The 20830-nt window shown below is 40.6% G+C and overlaps 1 protein-coding gene across 2 annotated transcripts in view; it reads left to right on the forward strand.

Annotated features, from left to right (window-relative positions):
* Nucleotides 1–20830, forward strand: part of LOC105935506 (nesprin-2) — a 131249-nt gene that overhangs the window by 106125 nt on the left and 4294 nt on the right. For both annotated transcript variants that reach the window (XM_036129274.1, XM_036129273.1), the window contains 13 exons: nt 3056–3243; nt 3345–3495; nt 5289–5471; nt 7638–7775; nt 9057–9251; nt 10736–11045; nt 11571–11707; nt 12603–12732; nt 14215–14426; nt 14520–14711; nt 14810–14938; nt 18799–18990; nt 19243–19296. In XM_036129274.1, coding sequence (XP_035985167.1) covers nt 3056–3243; nt 3345–3495; nt 5289–5471; nt 7638–7775; nt 9057–9251; nt 10736–11045; nt 11571–11707; nt 12603–12732; nt 14215–14426; nt 14520–14711; nt 14810–14938; nt 18799–18990; nt 19243–19296 — 2211 coding nt within the window. The remainder of the gene's footprint in view (nt 1–3055; nt 3244–3344; nt 3496–5288; nt 5472–7637; nt 7776–9056; nt 9252–10735; nt 11046–11570; nt 11708–12602; nt 12733–14214; nt 14427–14519; nt 14712–14809; nt 14939–18798; nt 18991–19242; nt 19297–20830) is intronic.

The raw sequence follows: 20830 nt of genomic DNA on the forward strand, positions 1-20830 counted from the left end.
ATGGAAGCTGATAACTTGCTTAAATCACCAAAACACAGTGCTTTATGTGTAAAAAAGTAAGTGCTGGAACTCCCCTAATGTCATTAAAACACAAAAATGGGCGATATTTTATATAGTTTGAATTGTTTAATCAGGCCGAAATTAAAAAGAACTCCAGAACAAAAGCAGTTCTAAATCAAATGAGTGAAATTCAGTGTCATTAAGACTCATTAAATAAAAAAAAATAAAGATATGAAATAAAAGATCTTTAAACATATTAAGAAGTGAGAAGTTTGATTTCCACAAGTTTATTACTGTTGCCGTTTCCGTCTGTAAAATATATTTCTTCTCAGTACGTGGCCTGGCCTCAGCAAACCTGTTCCACTTTGGCAATATTACCTTACACAGCGCCAATGATCCACCCACACATATCACACAATGTGCATAGGGCACCAAGTGCGAGAGGTGCCAAAAATTTAGGCTTTTAAAATATCATAAATCTAGAAATCATGATGACGTCATATTTAAAATAGAAATATTTAGAGCATGTTATTAGATATAAGCAATACAAACCCTACAGGTGAAACTTTAACATTATCATGAGTTGATGAATGGATAAATGGCTTGGTAATGTGAATATAATCCTTTCCTGTCAAAGCAAAAAGCACTAAAAAAATATCAACACGTGCTTCCATACTTTCTGGACCTCGTCTGCGATGTGGCTTGAACTCTATTTTGTTTTCTGTTTCCGCTTTCTCTCCCATTTCTTAAAAATTTGTGGAGACGGCTTCACTCTGTCCTGCCGAGGGAGAGACACAGAAAGAACCTTTGGAGGTTTTTACTGTTGTAGAAAACAACCTGGCAAAGCATCATTTCACATGCAGTTTTTTACTGCAGCAATACTAAACTGCACCTGCATCCACTGAATGTCTCATCATGTAGCCATGCCCCAGCCAATCTGCGTCAAGTCCTCATCCTATCATCCTACAGTTGTGTACTTTTAAGGCTCTCCATCCATGGATTCTCCATTGGATGCATTAATGCTAGCTTGTGGAGGGCGGTGTGGATAGATGTCCCGGTACGGGTTGTCCACAGGAAAAAGGCCACGGTATGCTGAGGGGTAAAATTTAAAAGTACCAGTACTGTGTACCAGTGTGTACTGGTACGCCTACTTAAAGCACTGCCAGTACCTATCATGGTGGTAACTCATCTACTTAACTCGTGTCAATTCAGTTTATTTATTTTGTACCCCATTTTCAACAAATATCATCTCAAGGACCCTTTAACAATGTAATGTGTCCAGTTTATGTACAGAAAACATCATCCATTCAATCCACTCATACAGACAGATTCAAAGTCAACTATATACATTCCAAATTGATCCTGCTCATTATTGTTTTTTATCACTGGTAGGGTTGTCATGTTACCAAAGTTTCAGACAGATGAGCTAAAAATAAAACTTAAATAACAGCATATAAAGCAAATTTGTAGAGTAGTAGGAGAGTGTAGCAGGATAAGGATTAGTGGTCAGTATTTCCTTCAGCAGCCTAAGCCCATAGCTGCATAACTACAGAGATAACTCAGGGTAACTTAAGCCACTCTATCTATAAGCTTTGTCAAAAAGCCTAGTCTTAAAAGTAGACAGGGTGTCTGCCCTAGCTCCTATTTTTCAGTTTTCTACTTTAGTGTGAATCTGCATGCTCCAATTTTTCATTTATTTTGCTGCTGGTACACCTGAGTTTCCCCACTCTGGGAAAATAAAGGATTTTCTATTCCATTCTTAACAGCATTGCTGCAAAGTAAGTGATTGTGTATCCCTCCATGCCGTGGGCCCTGGGTAAATGGTACCCTTTACCTTTAGTCCAGCGCTCTAACATCTTCGCTCATCAAACCTTTTTTTCATCAATCTTTCTGTTTGTTTTTTTTCTCTGACCATCTTATACGCATATATGCACAGTGCTGCCCCCCTCATGCAGGGGTGGATGCTGTCGCTCCAGTGGGTCCTGTACATCCCCAGTATTTTAAAGTTGTCATCCACAGAGTGACTAGCTCTGTAGAGACTAACTACCATTAGCTGAGTAGAGGCAGACTTTCTGTCTAGTGACATCTAATGCTTAAAAAGGAGAACTGCATTTAAATGGCAGCTATTTTCATGCTGACGGCAGAACTTTCACCTGAAAGCGGCAAAAATAAAATACAGAGGTTTAGCGGGATACTTTTCAGTGCTGGATTTCAGACTGTTTTCGTTGCTCGGCCTCAAAGCTGACACATGTGAATAAGAAGCACATTCCCTGTAAAATGGTCAGACTTACCCAGACCGGAAATATTAATTAGCAAGTTGTCAAATGATGCCTTCTGATATTTGAAAACTATTTTTTCTTAAGAAGAATGTATTACAGTACCTCTGGTTGGGAGATGAGGGTTTGGCTCACAATATTTAGTTGGTGAGCTATTCCCATGAATCACGTCAGTTTTCCCTTAGTCCTTAAAGGTCTGATACATGTAATTGTGAAGAAAGTTCTTCCGCTTTCAAATTTTCTTTGTATCGTAATTGAAAACTTAGACCCTAAAATACATTCTATATAGGGTGTGTAAAATATACTAATTTGTATGTTGTAAATTGTATGTTCAGAAAAATACAGACTTTGTTGAATAGGTAGAGGTCTCAGAAATATTTGTATCAAATATCATACATTTGGAGTTATAGAGTTATGTAAACTGAACTTTAAACTACATTTTTGGAAGGATGAACTTGCATAATCCTGCCAATCAAACACTGGTAACCCAAAGTTGATCAGAAATTAGTGAATGGATGGATGATGCAGCGTCTAAAGGGGTCCTTGGTTCTGGTTATAGATGAATACTTTGTCTAGAGCCAGCTATAGTAGAGCTGGTGTCATGTGGTAAGGTAAGGGCCAGAATCAAACCAAGCAAAAATAATAAAACATAAAACATTTTTACAAAAATTTAAAAGTCACTAAATCAGAATTTGTGTTTTTTGGCTAAATTAACATTTAAAAATGTCTTCTGTTTCTCAATATCTTTTTAATCCACATCATATCTTATTGACTGGTAGGACCTGCAGCGGGATATCGAGCAGCACACTGAGAGCGTGGCATCGGTGCTAACACTGTGCGACGTCCTGCTCCATGATGCTGATGCATGTGGCAGTGACTCCGAGAATGACTCCATCCAACAGACCACTCACAGCCTGGACCGCCGCTGGAGGAACATTTGCGCCATGTCCATGGAGCGGAGGATGAGGTTAGACTCTACAGATTGTTAGTAGAAAACTGGCTAAAAAATTTAAGAGTAAAACAAAAGTGTTTAAGAGTAAGTTGAATTGGCTCATTTGTTGTTGCCAGGATTGAGGAGACTTGGCGTCTCTGGTGTAAGTTCCTGGACGATTATTCTCGTTTCGAAGACTGGCTGAAGACAGCTGAGCTCACTGCAGCCAACCCTGATTCAGCTAATGTCCTCTACACCTGCGCCAAAGAAGAGCTCAAGAAGTTTGAGGTCAGACAATATTTTTATTTATCTTTCTTGTCTTCAACAACCATCCCCTTTGAGGAATAGGCCTACTGGAAAGAATCCTTTGAGTAGAAATATGGAGTCTTAAAATCAGTGGTGCTTTTTCAATCTCTTAACAAAATATACACATTGCGAGATTGTTCAAAAGTCTACCATCTTCGATGTACCAGGTTTCGTCTGCCATATTTACCAAAGGTTTTTATAGATCCCACAAAAGTTTTCAACAGCTTCCGCCTGCATACCCTGGGGAGACTCTCCAGAAACATGCAATCATCACTGATGAACTTTTTGTGGTGTTTGTTGTATTCTTTATCACTAAAAACAGAATCAGTGTTACCTGATTGCAACACTGTACCGAGTTGCAAATCTGATCCAACAAACAACAAAAGAAAATGTCCTGGCATGCATTTGATCTTTTCTCACAACACTCAGCAGAAGCAAAGGTGAAAAATTTTATAATTACAGCATGTGAGTTGTTTCTTTTTCATGTCCTTTGCTATCAGTGTATAACCCACACTTGGACATACAACCTTTCCTAGCATTTGCTTTTATTGGACTCTTACTTTACCATCAGTGCTTCCTAAGCGTGAAACAGTGGCTGACTTTTAATGGGATATATTTTAACAATTTTACAGTGTTCTTTTCCAGTCATACTGACCAAAGCGATGTACACTAGAGCCACATTCACACAATCGCACTCACTAATGCGCACACATTTATACACCGATAGGCAGCTCGGTAGGCAACTTGGGGTTAAGTGGGGCTGGAATCAAACCCACAACCTTCTGATTGCAGGACGACTACTAAACACATCAAGCCACAGTCGCACTGTCATGTGTTGCAGGATGTCCCAAAACCTTTTGCAAACTCGTCTCATGCGGCCACATCTGTGTATTCTATAGTTTTAAACATAATAGCTGCATCAATATTCTTAAATTGGTTGGAATAGCATACAAATGCTTTCAAGGTGAAGTTAAACGCCGAAGCAAAGAAATGGGTGCTGAAATCTTTATTTTAGGTTAAATGATGGCATAATGTCTGGGTGATGGCATTTCCTTAAGTGTCACTCTTATTTGATGTTTCAGATATGCTGTAGAGAGGAAAAGATAAATCTGAATCAAATAAATGATCTGAACACTGTCATCAGCAATAACCAGGCCTCTTTGACAACCTTGTAGTAAAGTCTGTTGTTTAAAATGACACCTTGCTTCAACAGAGGGGGGTTCTCCTAGAATTACCAATGACTGTTGACTATTTAAGCAGCCTAATTTTGCCCTCTTTCCCTGTAAAAAAAATAAATAAATAAATAAATAAAAAAAAAGATTAAAAAAATTGCTTGAGGTGATGACTTGAGGTGCCTTAGAATGCCAAATCCGTTTCAGGACTGATACGCTTGATGCAACTTTTCTATACTATGCTCAGACTTCCTGCTGTTATAACATTGTTATAGGCAAGACATGTCACTTTTAAAATTCTTCTTACATGTCCTTGCTTCCTCTACCTCAGTTTTAAACACTTTGCTGATGATCAAGCTCTAAGTCCATTCGGCAACCAATTTTCAGTGTATCTCTAAAGTAAAGTCCATTCCCTCACTGGTCAGTGTGGTTCTGACAACAGAACAGTGTTAAACGACTCCAATCCTGAAAACAGACTCTATACATACTTCATTACATGTCTGAGCTTTGATTTCAGCCAGAATTGAACTGTGTTACACGGTGCAGCGTTTGTCTTGCTTGAGCTGTCTTGAATTTTTATTCTTAACTCTTTGTCACTTCAAGGCTTTCCAGCGCCAGGTTCACGAGCGGCTAACTCAACTGGAGCTGGTCAACAAACAATACCGCCGTCTGGCCCGAGAGAACCGCACAGATGCTGCCTGCAAGCTGAAACTGTTGGTTCATGATGGAAACCAGCGATGGGACTCCCTGCAGAGAAGGGTGGCAGCTGTGCTCCGCAGGCTAAAGGTCAGAATCAGGTCCAGCTGTTTATCAGACGGAATCTTTCAGAATATAAACATGAATTTATTCAACCTGGACATTAGAAGCAACAGAAGATGACTGAAGTCTTTTTCAATTCAGTCAACTGTTAAACGGTATGAAGATGAAAAAAAGAGGCCACAAACAAAGTAAATAATCAGATCAGATCTATTTGTGTCTCATTCTCTTCAGTCATACACCAAGGAGAAAAGACAAGTTTAAAGTTTCAACACTCAGCAGTCCAAATATATGAGGGTAAAGATTTCCAGTGGCTTGAAGTAGCTACTGTAAAGGTCCCATTGCCTTTACCTTTCATTCTGGATCATGCAGCAGATAAGAGAAGCTGTTTGGTTGACCGGAGAGCCCTCAGTGGAATGTAAATGTTGAGAACATCAAAGAAATATTGTGGGTCCAGACCTTTTTAAGACTTTAAACGTGGTCAGTAGAACAGGAGCCAGAGTCAAGAGACCAGGAGATACAACAAGAGTTAGTTTTCTTTAATAGCAGTTCAAAGAAAGCCTATGCTTTCTGAAAAGGCTATAGGCAATGTAGGGATGACTGATCTAAGCAGCTATACAAGAAAATAAAATTGTTCAAACGAGACGTGACAAAAATGTGAATCATCTTTTCAGTGCCTTTGATTGGGAGACACGGCTTCACTTTTGCAATTAGACGTAATTGGAAAAAGGAGGAACCATAAAAACCATAAAAACACACTAAAACCACATCAACAAAGCTTTGTTTCAACAATGCTTGCGGGTAGCTTAGCCTGTAAGCTCCAGGTCGGTTTACCCAAGCCTGACCTTAAGACAAAAAAACATATTAAGAGTGAACCAAAGTTATAAAGTTTCCCTGTTTATTTCTCTGCCAAACTTCTGCTTTTGTCGGGCTGTGGCGACAGAGCATCCAGTTGCAGTGAATTACTCCAGAGTGAAACTGGTTCTTTGGCCATGGGCGAGGAACTGGCTGGCAAAAGTCTTCGTTTGTGAACCTAGGCGTGGGATAAAGCTTCCACAGCTCTCCTGTGGTCTGCGCGCAGCCTGTCAAGTGTGGGGAACCCTGCACAGCAGAAGTGTTTCTTAGGCTTCCTGCGAGGCTGTGCACAGCACAGGTTGCAGTGGACAACTTCAGATCAGCTTTTCTCCTGCAAAAGCTGAGGGAAAGTTACAAGCAGGCTGTTTCCATGGCAGTTGGCTGTTTATGCTCCAATGTTGGTTTCACGGAAAACAGACCTTACTTAGCCTGGCCAGCACTGCAAATGTTTGTGGGTATCCAAGTTCCAGTCAGATCCTCCACAAAGGAAGATGACAGGCTCCTATATGCTGCTTAAAGCAGTGGGCAAAAAGAGAGCGTTCCTCCGTGGCCAGGGGTCTTTATACAGCCGCCCCGGTGCTGTGAGAACAGTCACTTGGGAGGAGTAACTGCAACAGTCCCTTACATTTATTGTGGCCTTAGATCAGCCTTAGAGTCTGATCTTTATGTATGTAACTTTGATGATGGTTCTGTAGTCGGAGACTTCTGTTTGGTCAGGACCTTTCTTCTTTATGAGAGGCTGCGCGAGAGCATGTTTAAAGGAAGCTGGAACAGAACCCGATGAGAGGGACATGTTGACGGGAGAAAATAACTGCTGCATCCAGAATGTAAAATACTTCTGTAAAAATACTAGAAGGGACCATGTCCAGAGGTGAATTTGAGGCAGCATCTGACGACCAGCGTCCAATAAAACAGAACATGTCAAATTGAACTAACAAGGCTGAACATGAAGGAAGTGAAGAGGGATATTTGATGTGGACTTCAGCGGGTCTCAGAGCAGATATTCAGCAACATGACCAACATCACAGGGATTTATAACTCAGTAAAAATCATAATTAAAAAGAACCTGAGAGTCAAAACAAGAGACAGGAGGCTGAACTTTTAGCGTCAAACCCCACCACCTGAACTTAGGTCTCTAATAAACTGATAGATTTAATTTTCCTTTAGTTATGTTTGAACACATAGCAAATCCTATCATGGTAATCATTTATGTTTCCTTCTCTGTCCCTTTTTTACATTCAAAAACCTGCATTTTCTGATTGTTCCCATAAGTTTTGCTAGAATTGGCTGATCTCCAAACTCCTGTGTAATACCTGAAATGGTGCCCTATGTCTTTTGCAGCACTTTACCTGTCAAAGAGAGGACTTTGAAGGAACTCGTGAAGGGATCCTGGTCTGGCTGACTGAGATGGACCTTCAGCTCACCAACGTGGAGCACTTCTCCGAGAGCGACATCGAAGACAAGATGAGGCAGCTGAGAGTAAGACTGCTCCCTCCTTTTATCAAATACATCTTCCGTTAGAGGATATTCTAAAAATTTTAAATCTTAAAGTTTTTTAAAGAGGTTTCTACATACATATTTGTGACTTTTGCAGTATTTTTCAATGAGTATTATAAAATTGAAAGTATACTACTTTTACTAGGAGTTAACAAAGAGACTGGTAGTTGACAGTGTGCAAGATTAAATCAGGCAGGCCTGATTAAGAACTGAATGTTTCAGCTGGACAATTTTGATTAGTGATTTGACTGATGGTGCAGCAAGTATTGATAAAATAGCAGTTTATGTTTATCTGTTTGTATTCCTTAGATAATGTAAAAACCTAATTTTACCTGAGATTAATTAAAATGCTACAACCGAGCAACTTTGCTGGACTCTGTTCAGTCTTCCTGTTGACTGCTATAAACTATTGCTTTGCTTTCTAGAAGCTTCTGTCCTTCCTTAGACATCCTTTTTAAACATGTCTCTAAAAATAGCTAGCCTTGGTGGGGGTAGGGGAGGGGGGGGGGGGGGGTTGATTGGAAAAAGATAGGAAGTTTCCGACCTGTCAGGGAAGGGTCGGGCTCGGACAAGCTGTCAAACCTGATCAACAATTTCTAGGTGCACCTCTAATCACAACGAACCAAATAAAATCCTTATTTTCTCTTAGTACGGAGGTAAAGATTTAAGCCATGGCACTATCCCATTGTATGTTGTCTACCTCAGAGTTGTAAAGATTGACCTATTAGTCTCTTAAATGCAGATCTCATGTACGCCTAAAACGTTCACCAAATTTTGCCAAGAACTGTTCAGGTGTTGTTTTGACATATTTTTGACCAAATCTTGCCTTGTGGGGAAGAAAGAAAGCAAACCATAAGTGAAGGTAGTAAGCTCTGAAAACACAATATGTAGACCTTGCCAAATGAGTGAAAGAAATTGTTCTTATAGTTTTGTAGTGAACAATAAATGATAATCTGAAGTTAGATCCAGGTTCCAACCATTATTCAGACCAAAAGGTGGGTTTGAATCAACAAGAAGCAGTCCTGGACAGTGAACGAGTCGAGTGTGATTGAGCGATAGGTCATCAATCAGCATTGCTGGGGGAAAAAATACATTTCCACAATCACTAATAATATGGATCTGCTCTCAGTAAAGGACGAAGGTGGTCTCAATTATAAAATTAGTGATACATTTTTATAACTTCTGTTGTTTAGCTACTGGTACTATGTATTTATTGGTTTTTCTAATATAAGTATTTTCCTGTTCTAAAATGTCTCTCTACAGGGCTTCAAGCAGGAGATCACCCTAAACACCAACAAAATTGATGCCCTGATTGTTTTTGGGGAGAATCTAATCCAGAAGAGTGCTCCTCTGGACGCTGTACTGATCGAGGATGAGCTGGAGGAGCTTCACTCCTACTGCCAGGAAGTGTTCGGCAGGGTGGCTCGCTTCCATCACCGCCTCATCAACAGAAGACCGGTCAGTAGTAAGACTGGCAGCATAAGGAAAAAAAACTTTTGATCAATCACCTTTCCTCATTTTGTTTGTTCGACATTTCATACCAATTTAGTTCCGGCCATACCCAACTTTTGTGGTACCAAATGAATTGGTGTACCAGCGGATGGTTGAATCCATAGTTAAGTGCAGAAGGTTTTGGTCTCCTCACATCCTCACAAAAACTGATGTATGATGTCAAAGTGTCTGTAAATCTATTTTAGATAAGTGGCTGTGGCTCCAAAAACACCCCAGTACAAATCATATTGGGGTGCTTTTGGAGCCTAATTTATACACAGTCAAAGCAGGCCTGTCACTTCTGCTTTGACATAATCCACCTTCTATTTGTCCTGACAGCAGGCTTAGAGCTTTTCACTTTTTGCTTGTAAATTGGAATATGATGAAGAAGATAGTGATCGGTGAAAGCTGCATGGTGATACGCATCTTTCAGTAGTCCGGTGGGCTTTTATCCCAAGTACAACACTTAATATGCTGTATTTATTTTCAAAGTTCATTTGATAGCTTTGCGCTGTTCAAATCCCCAAGAACAATGACGAGAGAGTCAGGGTGCTTTTCCCCCATGTCTGTCATCAGGCTTGTGGTAGGATGTAAACACAAGCCAGACCAACCAACAAGAACTGCCTTGGTGAATGAAAATGTTTACAGTAAAAAGGTTTAGATATAATATATATAACCCCTTTATAGTCCCACAGAGAGGAAATTTGTCTCTCTATCTCATCCCTTAGGGAGCTGTGGGTTGCCACACAAAGTGGTGCTTGGGGAGCAATCAGTGGTCAGGGATCTTACTCAGGGACCCAGAGTGACAGACTGAGTTTCAAACCACCTTCTTGATCTTTCCAAGACACTAAGCCATAAATCTCACATCCTACATTGTTTAGAAAAGGAGTCCAGGTCAGAGCTACAGGTCTTTTGAAACACTGATATCAGTACACTAACCTGTGTGTCTATAAATCCGGTCCGATCAAAATAGCTGGAAACCCAGCATCAGAAGTGGCTAGCCCGAAATGTGTTCAGCAAGCCAGCTTTTGGTGAGGTGGAGGGCTGTGGAACCACAGAAGGCCGAGTTTCTTGTGCTGAAAGAAGCAGCTTATCCGTTTTGTTTGACCGGAAGTGAACATTAACCATCTGGATAGACCAGAGCAGGGCATGTAATCTTTGCTGGTGAAGCTTGACGAGCTTACCTGTATCTTTCTCCCATCTACGTCTCTGGTAAATCCCACAAAAAGTTGCCGCACCTCCAACCAGGATCTCAGAAAAACCATTTGAATCGGTGAAAACTGGAGAGGAAAAAAAAAGCTCAGGGAGGACTGCTGTCTGGTGAAAGTGACTGTAGTATTGCAGCAGATTACAGTGGAGACAGACATAAACATATAAGTGAGCGTACCATCTGGGGCGCCGTACATAAACGTTTCTCAGGGAGAAAAAAAAAATCTGTGTTTAACCTACAGATTCTGGATGACGACAGAGAGATTTCAGAGCACAGAACAGACCCAGACCAGTCCTCTGATGTGATCAACGGGAGTTCCTGGACAGAGGAGAGGAGAAAGAAGGAGGAGGATGAAGCTCCAGCTCTGGTCGGTGTCTCAGCTGGACGACAGGTTATGTCCCACCTGCTGGTACCTCCTCCTGAGCGGTCCGGAAGAGAAACCCCTGTCAGTGTAGACTCCCTTCCCCTGGAGTGGGACCACACTGTTGATGTTGGAGGGTCATCATCCCACGAAGACGAAGAGGACGCCCCCTTCTTCAGTGCTTTGTCAGGTGAGCTGCAAATATTAACTGTTCTTTTTTTTTTATTACTATTATTTGGGATTTTTTTTTTCTTGGACCAGTACTCACACACATTTAACCTCTCTTGCCCACAAAGATGACAGTGACAGAGTGGTCCGATTTGTTTGTAAATGTCAGCGAGGTAAAAACAGCCTCCACTAGGCGTTCTGCCCCATGTCTGAGCCTGTATGCTTGTGCAAGTTTTTATTTGTTTATGTTAAGTTTTGATTGTAATTTGTTCTTCTCCTGCATGCTACTGCCTTTCAATCATCCAAGTTAACATGGTTTTTCTTGGTCTCTACCTAATTGGACCATTGTAGCTTCAACAAGTTACTATGCTGGAATTTATGGAAAACAATATATGACATAAAACTTGAATGGTGGTTGTCGCCTAATAAATTTTCGTGATTGATTACATTTTGAATGTCATTGCTAGATAGCGATGTCTTTGGAGGAATTTTTCCATTATTTATATTTTCTAGTTTTGTTTGACCAAATTTGTTCTGTTTCTCTCAGTTAAGTCAGTTACGGAGCAGCACAGCTGGCATCAGCCCGGCTCTCCAGGAAGGAAACGGGTCCCCAGAGAAATCCTGCGGGGTCTGAGCTCCACCCCAAATCCCAACAGCAGCTCTTCGTTTCACCAGGCAGGCTATGTAAGAGCACATGAATACACTTAGAACTAGCTCGTGCATTATAACACATTCATTGATAGAGTTAAGTTTCTTGACAAAGAAATGGACCATCGTTTGATTGGATTTTTTTCCAGATTAAAATAGGACAGAAACTAAATAGAAAACAAGCAGAACAAAAGTCAGTCAGTGACTAAAACGTTGGAAATGTTGGCGGGTCTTTCTGGTACTGTGACCAACATGTTTCCAATGCAGAGCTCAGTAGGAATCACTGAAGCTTGGAACGTCTACAGACAAACCGCTGCAGCGGACGTAAAATAACAGCCCCCGGATCCCTGTCTGGAAACCTTGTCGGTGCTTTAAAATGCCCCAAATGGTCTTGGCCCTAAATCCCTCTACAGTTACTGTCAGGAAAGAGCCATTTAATGGCTGAAACATGTCTTCTAAAATAAACTTGTTCACAAAATTAATTTCTAAACAGTTGTAGAAACACTTTTAGTTGTTACTTTGATGACCTGATGTTACTTGTGTGATAGTGTAAAAGCAGGTTGGTATTTTTGCTGTTTGTAAACATGGAAATAATTTTTATTTTGTTTGAAAATGTTTTATTTAAAAGCAGCATCAGCATGGATGTTCAGATGATTAGGAGGTTCACTTCTTCTCACTAGTTGTTGTTTTTTAAAATGTAGAAATTAAATCATTATTAATTTGATTAAATTACATATTGGGTAAAATGACATGCTTTGACTTCAGACTCAACTTGGGATCATATCTTTTAATGCATTCCTATTTTCAGCGTTATACTTTGAGTATGAATAGTTCTACACAGTATTGAATGAACCTGCTTTCCCTGTCCAGGAAGTCGGTGTAGAAGAGTTTCAGTGTAACTCTGGATGTGCTTGTGTGTGCTTGTGTTCAGGCTAGGTTCATGTCAGACTGCAGTGGGAGCATCAACAGTGTGAAGAGAGTAAAGCTGATCCTTAATGATGACCAGGAAGTCGAGGAGGCAGGTCTGATCAGCAGCACAGCCAATAGGCAGACCAGTACAGGTACGTTGCCCCACTAACAAGGTTTGTATTAAAAGTTAGCTCTAATGGCAAGTGAGACAGCAATACATAAAATAATTTGAATAAACATACAAATAAAAATACACTTGAGTTGTTAAAAACTGTTCCTTATGAAAATATCCAGAGCCCTTGTTTGTTTTTTTTATACTGTGTCACATTAACGCCAGATGTCAAGGGATGTTATTGGGATTTTATACAGATAAAATCTAGGTGGCGCAGGGGTTTTAAGTTTTATCTTATAGCACTATAAACAGACCCACAAACATTTTTATGTTAATTTAGGTAAATTGTTTTAGTTAATGGAACACACTCCTTTGGGAGTGTTTAAAACAATATGTGCGTATTTAAGAAATATAAGACATAATGCAAGGTCATTATCACTGTTTATTTCACAACTTTATATTAAGCTGAATGAGATAAAAATCTGTTAGAATCAAGTAAACCTGTGTTCTATGAGATACTTATACAGCTTTTCTTATTAAGCATCATTTCCCCCTCCTGCATTTTCCATAGAAGAATTTATAAAGATTAACAGTGACTCATTCTGTGTTGAAGAATCTAAGCTAAACCAAAGGTGCTTCTCAAATAATATTGAACTTTTTCATGACATTCAAATTTAATGTCACTTTTTTCAAAAAGTGGAACTCGTATAGTCTAATGATGCTTTACATGAAAAGCTATTTCAAGCCTTGTAAATTTGATGATTATAGTTTACAGATAATGAAAACCAAAAATCCAGTTTTTCAGGAAATTATAATCTAACATAAGATCAACAGAAAGGATATTTTAAACAGAAACGTTAGGCTTTAAAAGTGTTTGTATTGCTTCGCGCTCAGTACTTGGTCAGGGCTTCTTTTGCCTGAATTCCTGCATCAATGTGGCGTGCCAGAGGGGCAATCAGCCTGTGGTTCTGCTGCGGTGATCAGAAAGCCCAGATTGCTTTGATGGCTGCCTTCAGGTCATCTGTGCTGGAGGGTCTGGTGTCTCTCATCTTCCTCTTCTTCACAATGCTCCAGAGAATCTCTGTGAGGTTCAGGGCAGGAGAGTTTGCCGGCCAGTTAAGCACAGCAGCACAATCAATAATCGTTACTGTCATTACCATAGTGACATTTTTATTGAGACAGACTCCAACTCAGAAAGCACACAGAATACACATAACATACAGACACAACAAGACATGGTCATTGAAGCAGATTTTGGTACCTTTGGCCCTGTGACTTCAGAAAACACAGTGGACCAGAACCGGCCGATGGCTTCTCTTGGCTGCTTCTATGATTGACAGTTTTTTTTGTTTTATCCAAAGAACATGCATCATTTATATTCCATGTTGCAATTTTGCATTATTTTGGGTTTATCAAGTAAAATCTTATTAAAACCCATAAAGGTTTACATTTGTAAGGTGAGGAAATGTGCAAAGCTTTAGTTGCTGATCATATACAGCACGGTGACTCTTGTGACCCTCAGGTGTGATTGAACGCTGGGAGTTGCGGCAAGCCCAAAAGGTCAGCGACGGGACAAACGTCAAGCACGACATGGAGCACTGGCACAAACTCAACTCTGACCTCTGTGATGTCACATCCTGGCTGGGCATAGTGCTGCCAGAGCTGGAGAAGCTGCAGTGCATTGTTCCGTCCACCAGCATCCGAGACATCGAGGTCAACATCAAGAAACTGAAGGTAAGGCCATGTTCTGAGTAATAATCACTGTCACCTGACTTTTAATAGAAATAATAAAAAAAAATGAAAATGCTGTTTTTTTCATCTGTAAAGGACATGAAGAGGACCTTTAACAGCTACAAGTGTCTGATGATCTCTGTGAACTTGGGCAGCAACCGCTTCCTGCAGGCCGACAGCGCTGCGCTTCAGGAGGCTCTGAGCTCAGCCAATCACAGCTGGACACAGGCCTGCAGCGTTCTGGAGAGCTGGGAGGGGAAGCTGCACTCTGCTCTCATGCAATGTCAGGTAAGCCAAAAAGCATACAGGCAAACATTCCCACTGGAGTGAGGAATAAGTTCCCATAAACACAACGTAACCCTCATGCTGTTGATCTGTTTCTGCAGGATTTTCATGAGGCGCTGCACTCGCTGCTACTGTTGCTCTCTGAGGCTGAGAACAAACTGCGTGCCGTCAACATCTACAAGCCGTTACCTCCGCGGTCGACCCTACTGCAGCAGCGAGACATGCTGATGGTGAGAAGGCCTGAATTCAGTCTATCCCAAAAGTTTTTAATGCCCTGACCTGCTGATACCAACAACAGATGAAGTTTTAGATTGTGATATTGTTCATTCATTGTGGCAGTAGAAGGTTAGTTATTCTTGATCAATGGAAACAGTAGCTAGCTTGATATCCGTAAAGCGACCGGTACTATTCCAGCTTCCCCACCCACATCATGATAGTGTGCCTTTGGGCAAACCCAGAGAGGCCCACCTCTCTGGGCACTGGTGCATGCATGTGTGCAGGTTGTGAAGGTGACTCTAGTGTAAAATCACTTTGAGTGGTGGTTATAAGCAGAAAAGCGCCATATGTATCCTGGCAATTTTCCACAGAAGAAGCCTTTCTGTCATGAACAGCACATTAGAGAACAGAGGTGGTTTTACTTTTCCTTAACACAGAAAGTACTGGATCTGTGTGTGTGTGTGTGTGTGTGTGTGTGTGTGTGTGTGTGTGTGTGTGTGTGTGTGTGTGTGTGTGTGTGTGTGTGTGTGTGTGTGTGTTGGCAGAAGGCCTTTCACACCGAGGCTGGTTTTGGTTTTGCTGGAGCTTTCCTTTCAGCTGTCGCTACATGCTTGCTTGGTATGAGGGATTGCTGCAAAGTCAATGACACAATGCAATCTGTTGGTTTGCCTTTGATTAAAAACATTTTGACCAGTCCATGGATATGATTTCATAGAATTAACTTTGAACAGACATTTGTTGTGAATTGCTGCTATTTGAATAAAAATATTGAGTTGGACTCCTTATAAAGATAAGACTGGGCAACTCTGTTGCGAAACATAAACTTTCTATTACCTTCCTTTTTTGTCAACTCTTTGGCCCAGAAAGATTTCCTAAAGAATGCAATCTTAGGATCCTGGGTTTTATCTAGAAAACATAAAATACAGTTTACAAAGTGCATAGTCGGTTTATTGAGTTCTTGCTGAGTGTGATTTATCCAGACTATTTTATGTAGTCACATATATGTAATGTAACAAAATTCATCTGCAGGGATCAACTTGGACCTAACCCAGCTGCCATTGGGTGATGAAATATATATATGGTTTTATGAAAAATATCATCAAAACTCTATTTTCACCCAACGACTCGAATAGAAAATGTAGTTACAGCTATAACCATGGTTGATGGCTACATTTAAGCACATCTAGAAACTCTTGCTTGAACTTGTTTTTGGATCCTACGTGTGCAAAGAAAGTGGAACTTGGAAACTGTCCTATTTAAAAGCTTATTGTTCACTTAAGTACCAAGATGGAAAATTTTTATTTCGTTCCAAACAATCAACCTCTGGGAAATGTTGGGCCTTTTGCATCAACGCGGGGAAAAACTGTGACTATTAAAAAATTAACCAGTGGCTTAAAGATCTCAATCAGGTCTCAGGGCCCACAAACAGGTAAAACTAGCGCCTGCAGTGAACAGTCAACATATCGCAGAACAAAAGACAGTTTCCTTTCCAGTTGCCTCTTCTGGCCTTGCCTGACTTCATGTTGAACGCTTCACTGTAACTCTAAACAGCTAACTTTGAGTGTTTCTCACTGAGTAACAGCTGTCACACACCTTAGAGTTGGTTTTTCTGTGACCTGAAAGTGCTTTGGCACAGTATATTCACTGATCAGCCAAAACTCCCATCACCAGCAGATTTCTCAGTGAACTTTTCTTTAATGTTTCTGTTCTCATACAGCATTATTACACTGACTTTAAATATGTAGTTCTAAACAGGTCTGGTAGTCTAATTGTCTCTGGTCCTGGAAATGCTGTCTTGTATCTGCTGACCTTCCTCACTGCTCTGACTGGATGTCAGATGCTCCATTAACTGTCTGTTGACACGGTCCACTTGTGTTGCTACCAGCTGGGTCTTCTGTTTCCCTGTCTATATGTGCCGCCTCACTGCACATCAAATTACTTCCAAGTCCATGGCTGGTCCACATGTGGACCACAAACCTGTCTAGCCCGCCCATACTGGTACTGGTACAAGCAGAGCCACACCCATTTTTAATCATGCTTTAAAAGTTGGTCAGAAATGGTCACTTTTTTTCTAAATCCCTCTAGGAAGGAGGGTTAATCTTTCAACAAGTCCTCATTTTTTTCACAGATACTTTCGGTTTTACAGCTCATTAAACACACAAGAGGTCATTTAAATGGCTATGAAACATAGTTGACGCTCTGAGAAAATGCTTCACTGCACAGAAATGCTTAATCCCACCTGTGGCTCATTAAATGTGTGAATTTCTTCAGCACTGTTTGTTGTTCTCTGAATGTTTGTCATTATATTGGTGCAGAAGAGGGAAGCTGAAAGCTCTAGAAGCTTTGGAAGAAGTCATGAAGCAAAAGGACAGGCCATTTTCTCTTCATTTTATTGATGTTACATATGCAGTGCACAGCAGTACATTTTCATCATACGCTGGGGAAATCTTATGACCAAAGGCTTTGTCATATACAGGAGTCCTGCAATGGAAATGAACAATTTTAATTGACCAGATTCCCATTTATGAGATGGATAAAAAAAAAACATTTGGCACAGTTTTGGCACATTTGGCTAAATTGTGGCAAAGTCACAGCTCCATCTGGACACTGCTCACTAAAACCTTTGTGGAAGTATTTTTTAGCTGATTTAGTCCAGATTTGCTGCTGTTCTAGTCAAAGTTGTGGATCTATAAAGTTTGAGGCTTTTCCTATATTTTCAAAAGAGTTATGGTGTTTTGCAATGTTTGTTTTGAATAAAGATTTAGGTGAGACTCTAAAAAAAATGTCTTTGTTTAATTACCTATAAATCAGACAGGGTGACATTTGCAATAGTGGTTTCATTGGAAAAAATATTCTTTAATGCCTTATCTCCACACAGATACCAAAGGTTTGCATTTACACTTTACAGCTGTAGAGCTGTACTTGATCTTTGTCAGGTATGCCATTCCTGGTGGAAATTGCTCCCAAACCCCTCTGGGCTTGTCAAAGTGAGATCCTTCCTTCTTGGTCCAGAACTGTTTTGGTGAGGAACTGGCCTTTCCCAGATTAATGGGTAGCAACATTTGCTGTTCTATGTTCCAAGCTGATTGCTTTCTCTTTGACAAAACCGCTGATCTTATGGTGGTGCTGATCACTGATGATCCTTTGATTGATAAATTTGATTAGTTGGCCTATGCTGGGCTGCACAGTGGCGCAGGGGGTAGCGCTGTTGCCTTGCAGCAAGAAGGTCCTGGGTTCGAGTACACCCCTGGGTCTTTCTGCATGGAGTTTGCATGTTCTCCCTGTGCATGCGTGGGTTCTCTCCGGGTACTCCGGCTTCCTCCCACAGTCCAAAAACATGTTAGGTTAATTGGCTTCTCCAAATTGTCCTTAGATGTGAGTGTGTGCATGAATGGTTGTTTGTCCTGTTTGTCTCTCTGTGTTGCCCTGCGACAGACTGGCGACCTGTCCAGGGTGTACCCCGCCTCTCGCCCAGTGAATGCTGGAGACAGGCACCATGAGGGATAAAGCGGTTCGGAAAATGGATGGATGGATGGCCTATGCTGTTACCTAATTATCCAATTCATATTAGAATAAGAAATCATAGATCATAGATTTCTTCAGATTGTGTATACCCAATGTTAGATCTATTGTGGACCAGCACATTTTTCCAGAAACTGGGAGGTTAGACAGATGCTTCTCAATCACACAGCAGCATGTTTTTGAATGCTGTTGACGTTACCATGACGTTACCATGACAAAACGTCATGGTAAACCACTTTATAAATTTCAAATGAAGCTGAACAAGCACGCTATCTACAACATATCCTGAGATTTCAAAGCGCTTCCGGGTGGTATATCTAAGTCTGCTCCTCTCTGTCGCCCCCTGTTGCAGGCTCTGCAGGAGGAGCTGCACGGCAGACATCATCAGGTTTCTGCTTTGCAGGAGATCTCCTCGCAGCTCCTGTTGGAGGCCACCTCCAAGGAAAGCGTGGAAGCCAAGGAGAAAGTTCATGTCATCAGCAACAAGCTTCATCTGTTGCTGCGGCAGGTAGCTGCAGCCCTGTGTTCACTACAGGAAATGCTGGTAGGTCCATGCTTACCTCTGCTGGGCATTCTACAGTATATATTCATTAGTTTTTTTTTTTATTTCTGCATAAATATAATTAAGAATTTAGAATATATGAACCAATATGTTGACAATGAGCTACACTGATTGGCATAAACAATTCCTGCATCATTTGAGTGAATGAGGGAGCACCTTATAGATTCTAAAGGTTCTGTACGTGGGTTTGGCCTGTCCTATCTAAACCTCTGCACTGGTTGCTGTCTGTTTCAGGATACTTGCTCGACTGGCTGTGAAGCACTCAGTTTACCTCTGTTGCATCCTAAGGTACGGCTCAGCATCTACATTCTTGGTGCTTTGATTGATACTAACAGCTCCGCCAGGCATAGAAACATTCTGCAGAACATTAACAGCCCCTGAAAGTCTTTCTTTAAGAAGCAAGGGAGACAAACTTGACACATCCCGATTACCTGCTCCATGCCAGGTTCTCCGCTAAATGAAATGCACTCTAATGAGGTACTTAGCTCAGCCATTATTAGGTTTTCATGCAACAAGACCTTACAAAAATCAGATAGAACCTGATTTGCAGGGTTATAAGCAGTTACTATTTTATCTGTAGGAAATAACTCCTGGCGTCTTCATTTAGTATACATTTTGCTGTGTCCAGGAGGCTGAAACTACTGGCTAGCTTTAGAGGAACTGAAATCAAATAAGTTTTCTCCTGTCTCAAAACATGTAAACAAATGTCATGGCAGTTTGTTGGAAGACTGTTCAGTGAATCTTTAAACTGTTGTCACATTTGCATCTGGAGCTTTTAAAAAAAAGCTGATGAATATTTACAGTGGAAATGGATTTAGGAGCCAACAAAGGTAAAATTAAACTAGTGTAAAAAATATTCTAGACGTTTTAGTGACCACCGTTTTCTCAAATTTGAACACTGCCTTACTTTTTTGTTTAGTAGTTACTCTGATCATAAATGCAATGGTTGTTTTGTTTACAGTAGGTTTTTCACATAGGTAAATCATTGGTGGTGCATCTCCTAATTCATTTTCCTGTGTAAATAATCATGCCCCTCTTTGTGAGAAACATCCAATGCTGATGTAATGATGGTTTAAATGTTCAAGAGATAATGTTCACATAGGTTCACATATGATGTTCTTGAGATTCCCTTACCCGTCTTTAACAATTTAAACATATATTGAACATCATCATCAAATTTGCAGATGATGCCGTCATCGTCACCTCATCCTACATCTGAGTACATCCCAACAACTTCAAGAACGGTGTCTATGTGCATTATAGACCATATATTATATGTGGGCTAAGAGTCTTTTGATGAATTATTTATAAATAAAATCCCTTTTTTGTACCATGATTAATAGACAAAAGGAAAGGTTTAAAAAATACTTTTTAGGTAAAATACGCTAATGCGGAAATAAAAGCAGCGCATGAGCTAATTATCAACAAGTAGGGTTTTGTTATGCATAGAAGTGCTTTTTTTCCTGGAGGAGAAGAACCAGGTGCGACACAAAGTATAGGAAATCACGCCCCCGTGTGGCCTGACTGAGGAGACTTCTATCACACCTTTGGGCAAATTAGATGTGATGGCAGGTGGATGGCCCTGCCTGCACTCAAAAAGACCTATCATCACATTTATTATGACTTTTTACTAAACCGGGCTTAACAGCAGGGCAAAAAATTGTGTTTCCTAGTGGGTATATGCATAACTCAGTGTTCCCCTTAGTTGATTCACGCTGTACAACACAAAGCATGGGGCTTGTATACACACCCCACAACGCAGCTATCAAACCTGAGATAAATGCAGTACCTTCATGGGGTCCCTTTAATCCAGCAGAAGAAA

Source organism: Fundulus heteroclitus, unplaced genomic scaffold (assembly GCF_011125445.2).
Source record: "Fundulus heteroclitus isolate FHET01 unplaced genomic scaffold, MU-UCD_Fhet_4.1 scaffold_152, whole genome shotgun sequence".
Taxonomy (NCBI): Eukaryota; Metazoa; Chordata; class Actinopteri; order Cyprinodontiformes; family Fundulidae; genus Fundulus; species Fundulus heteroclitus.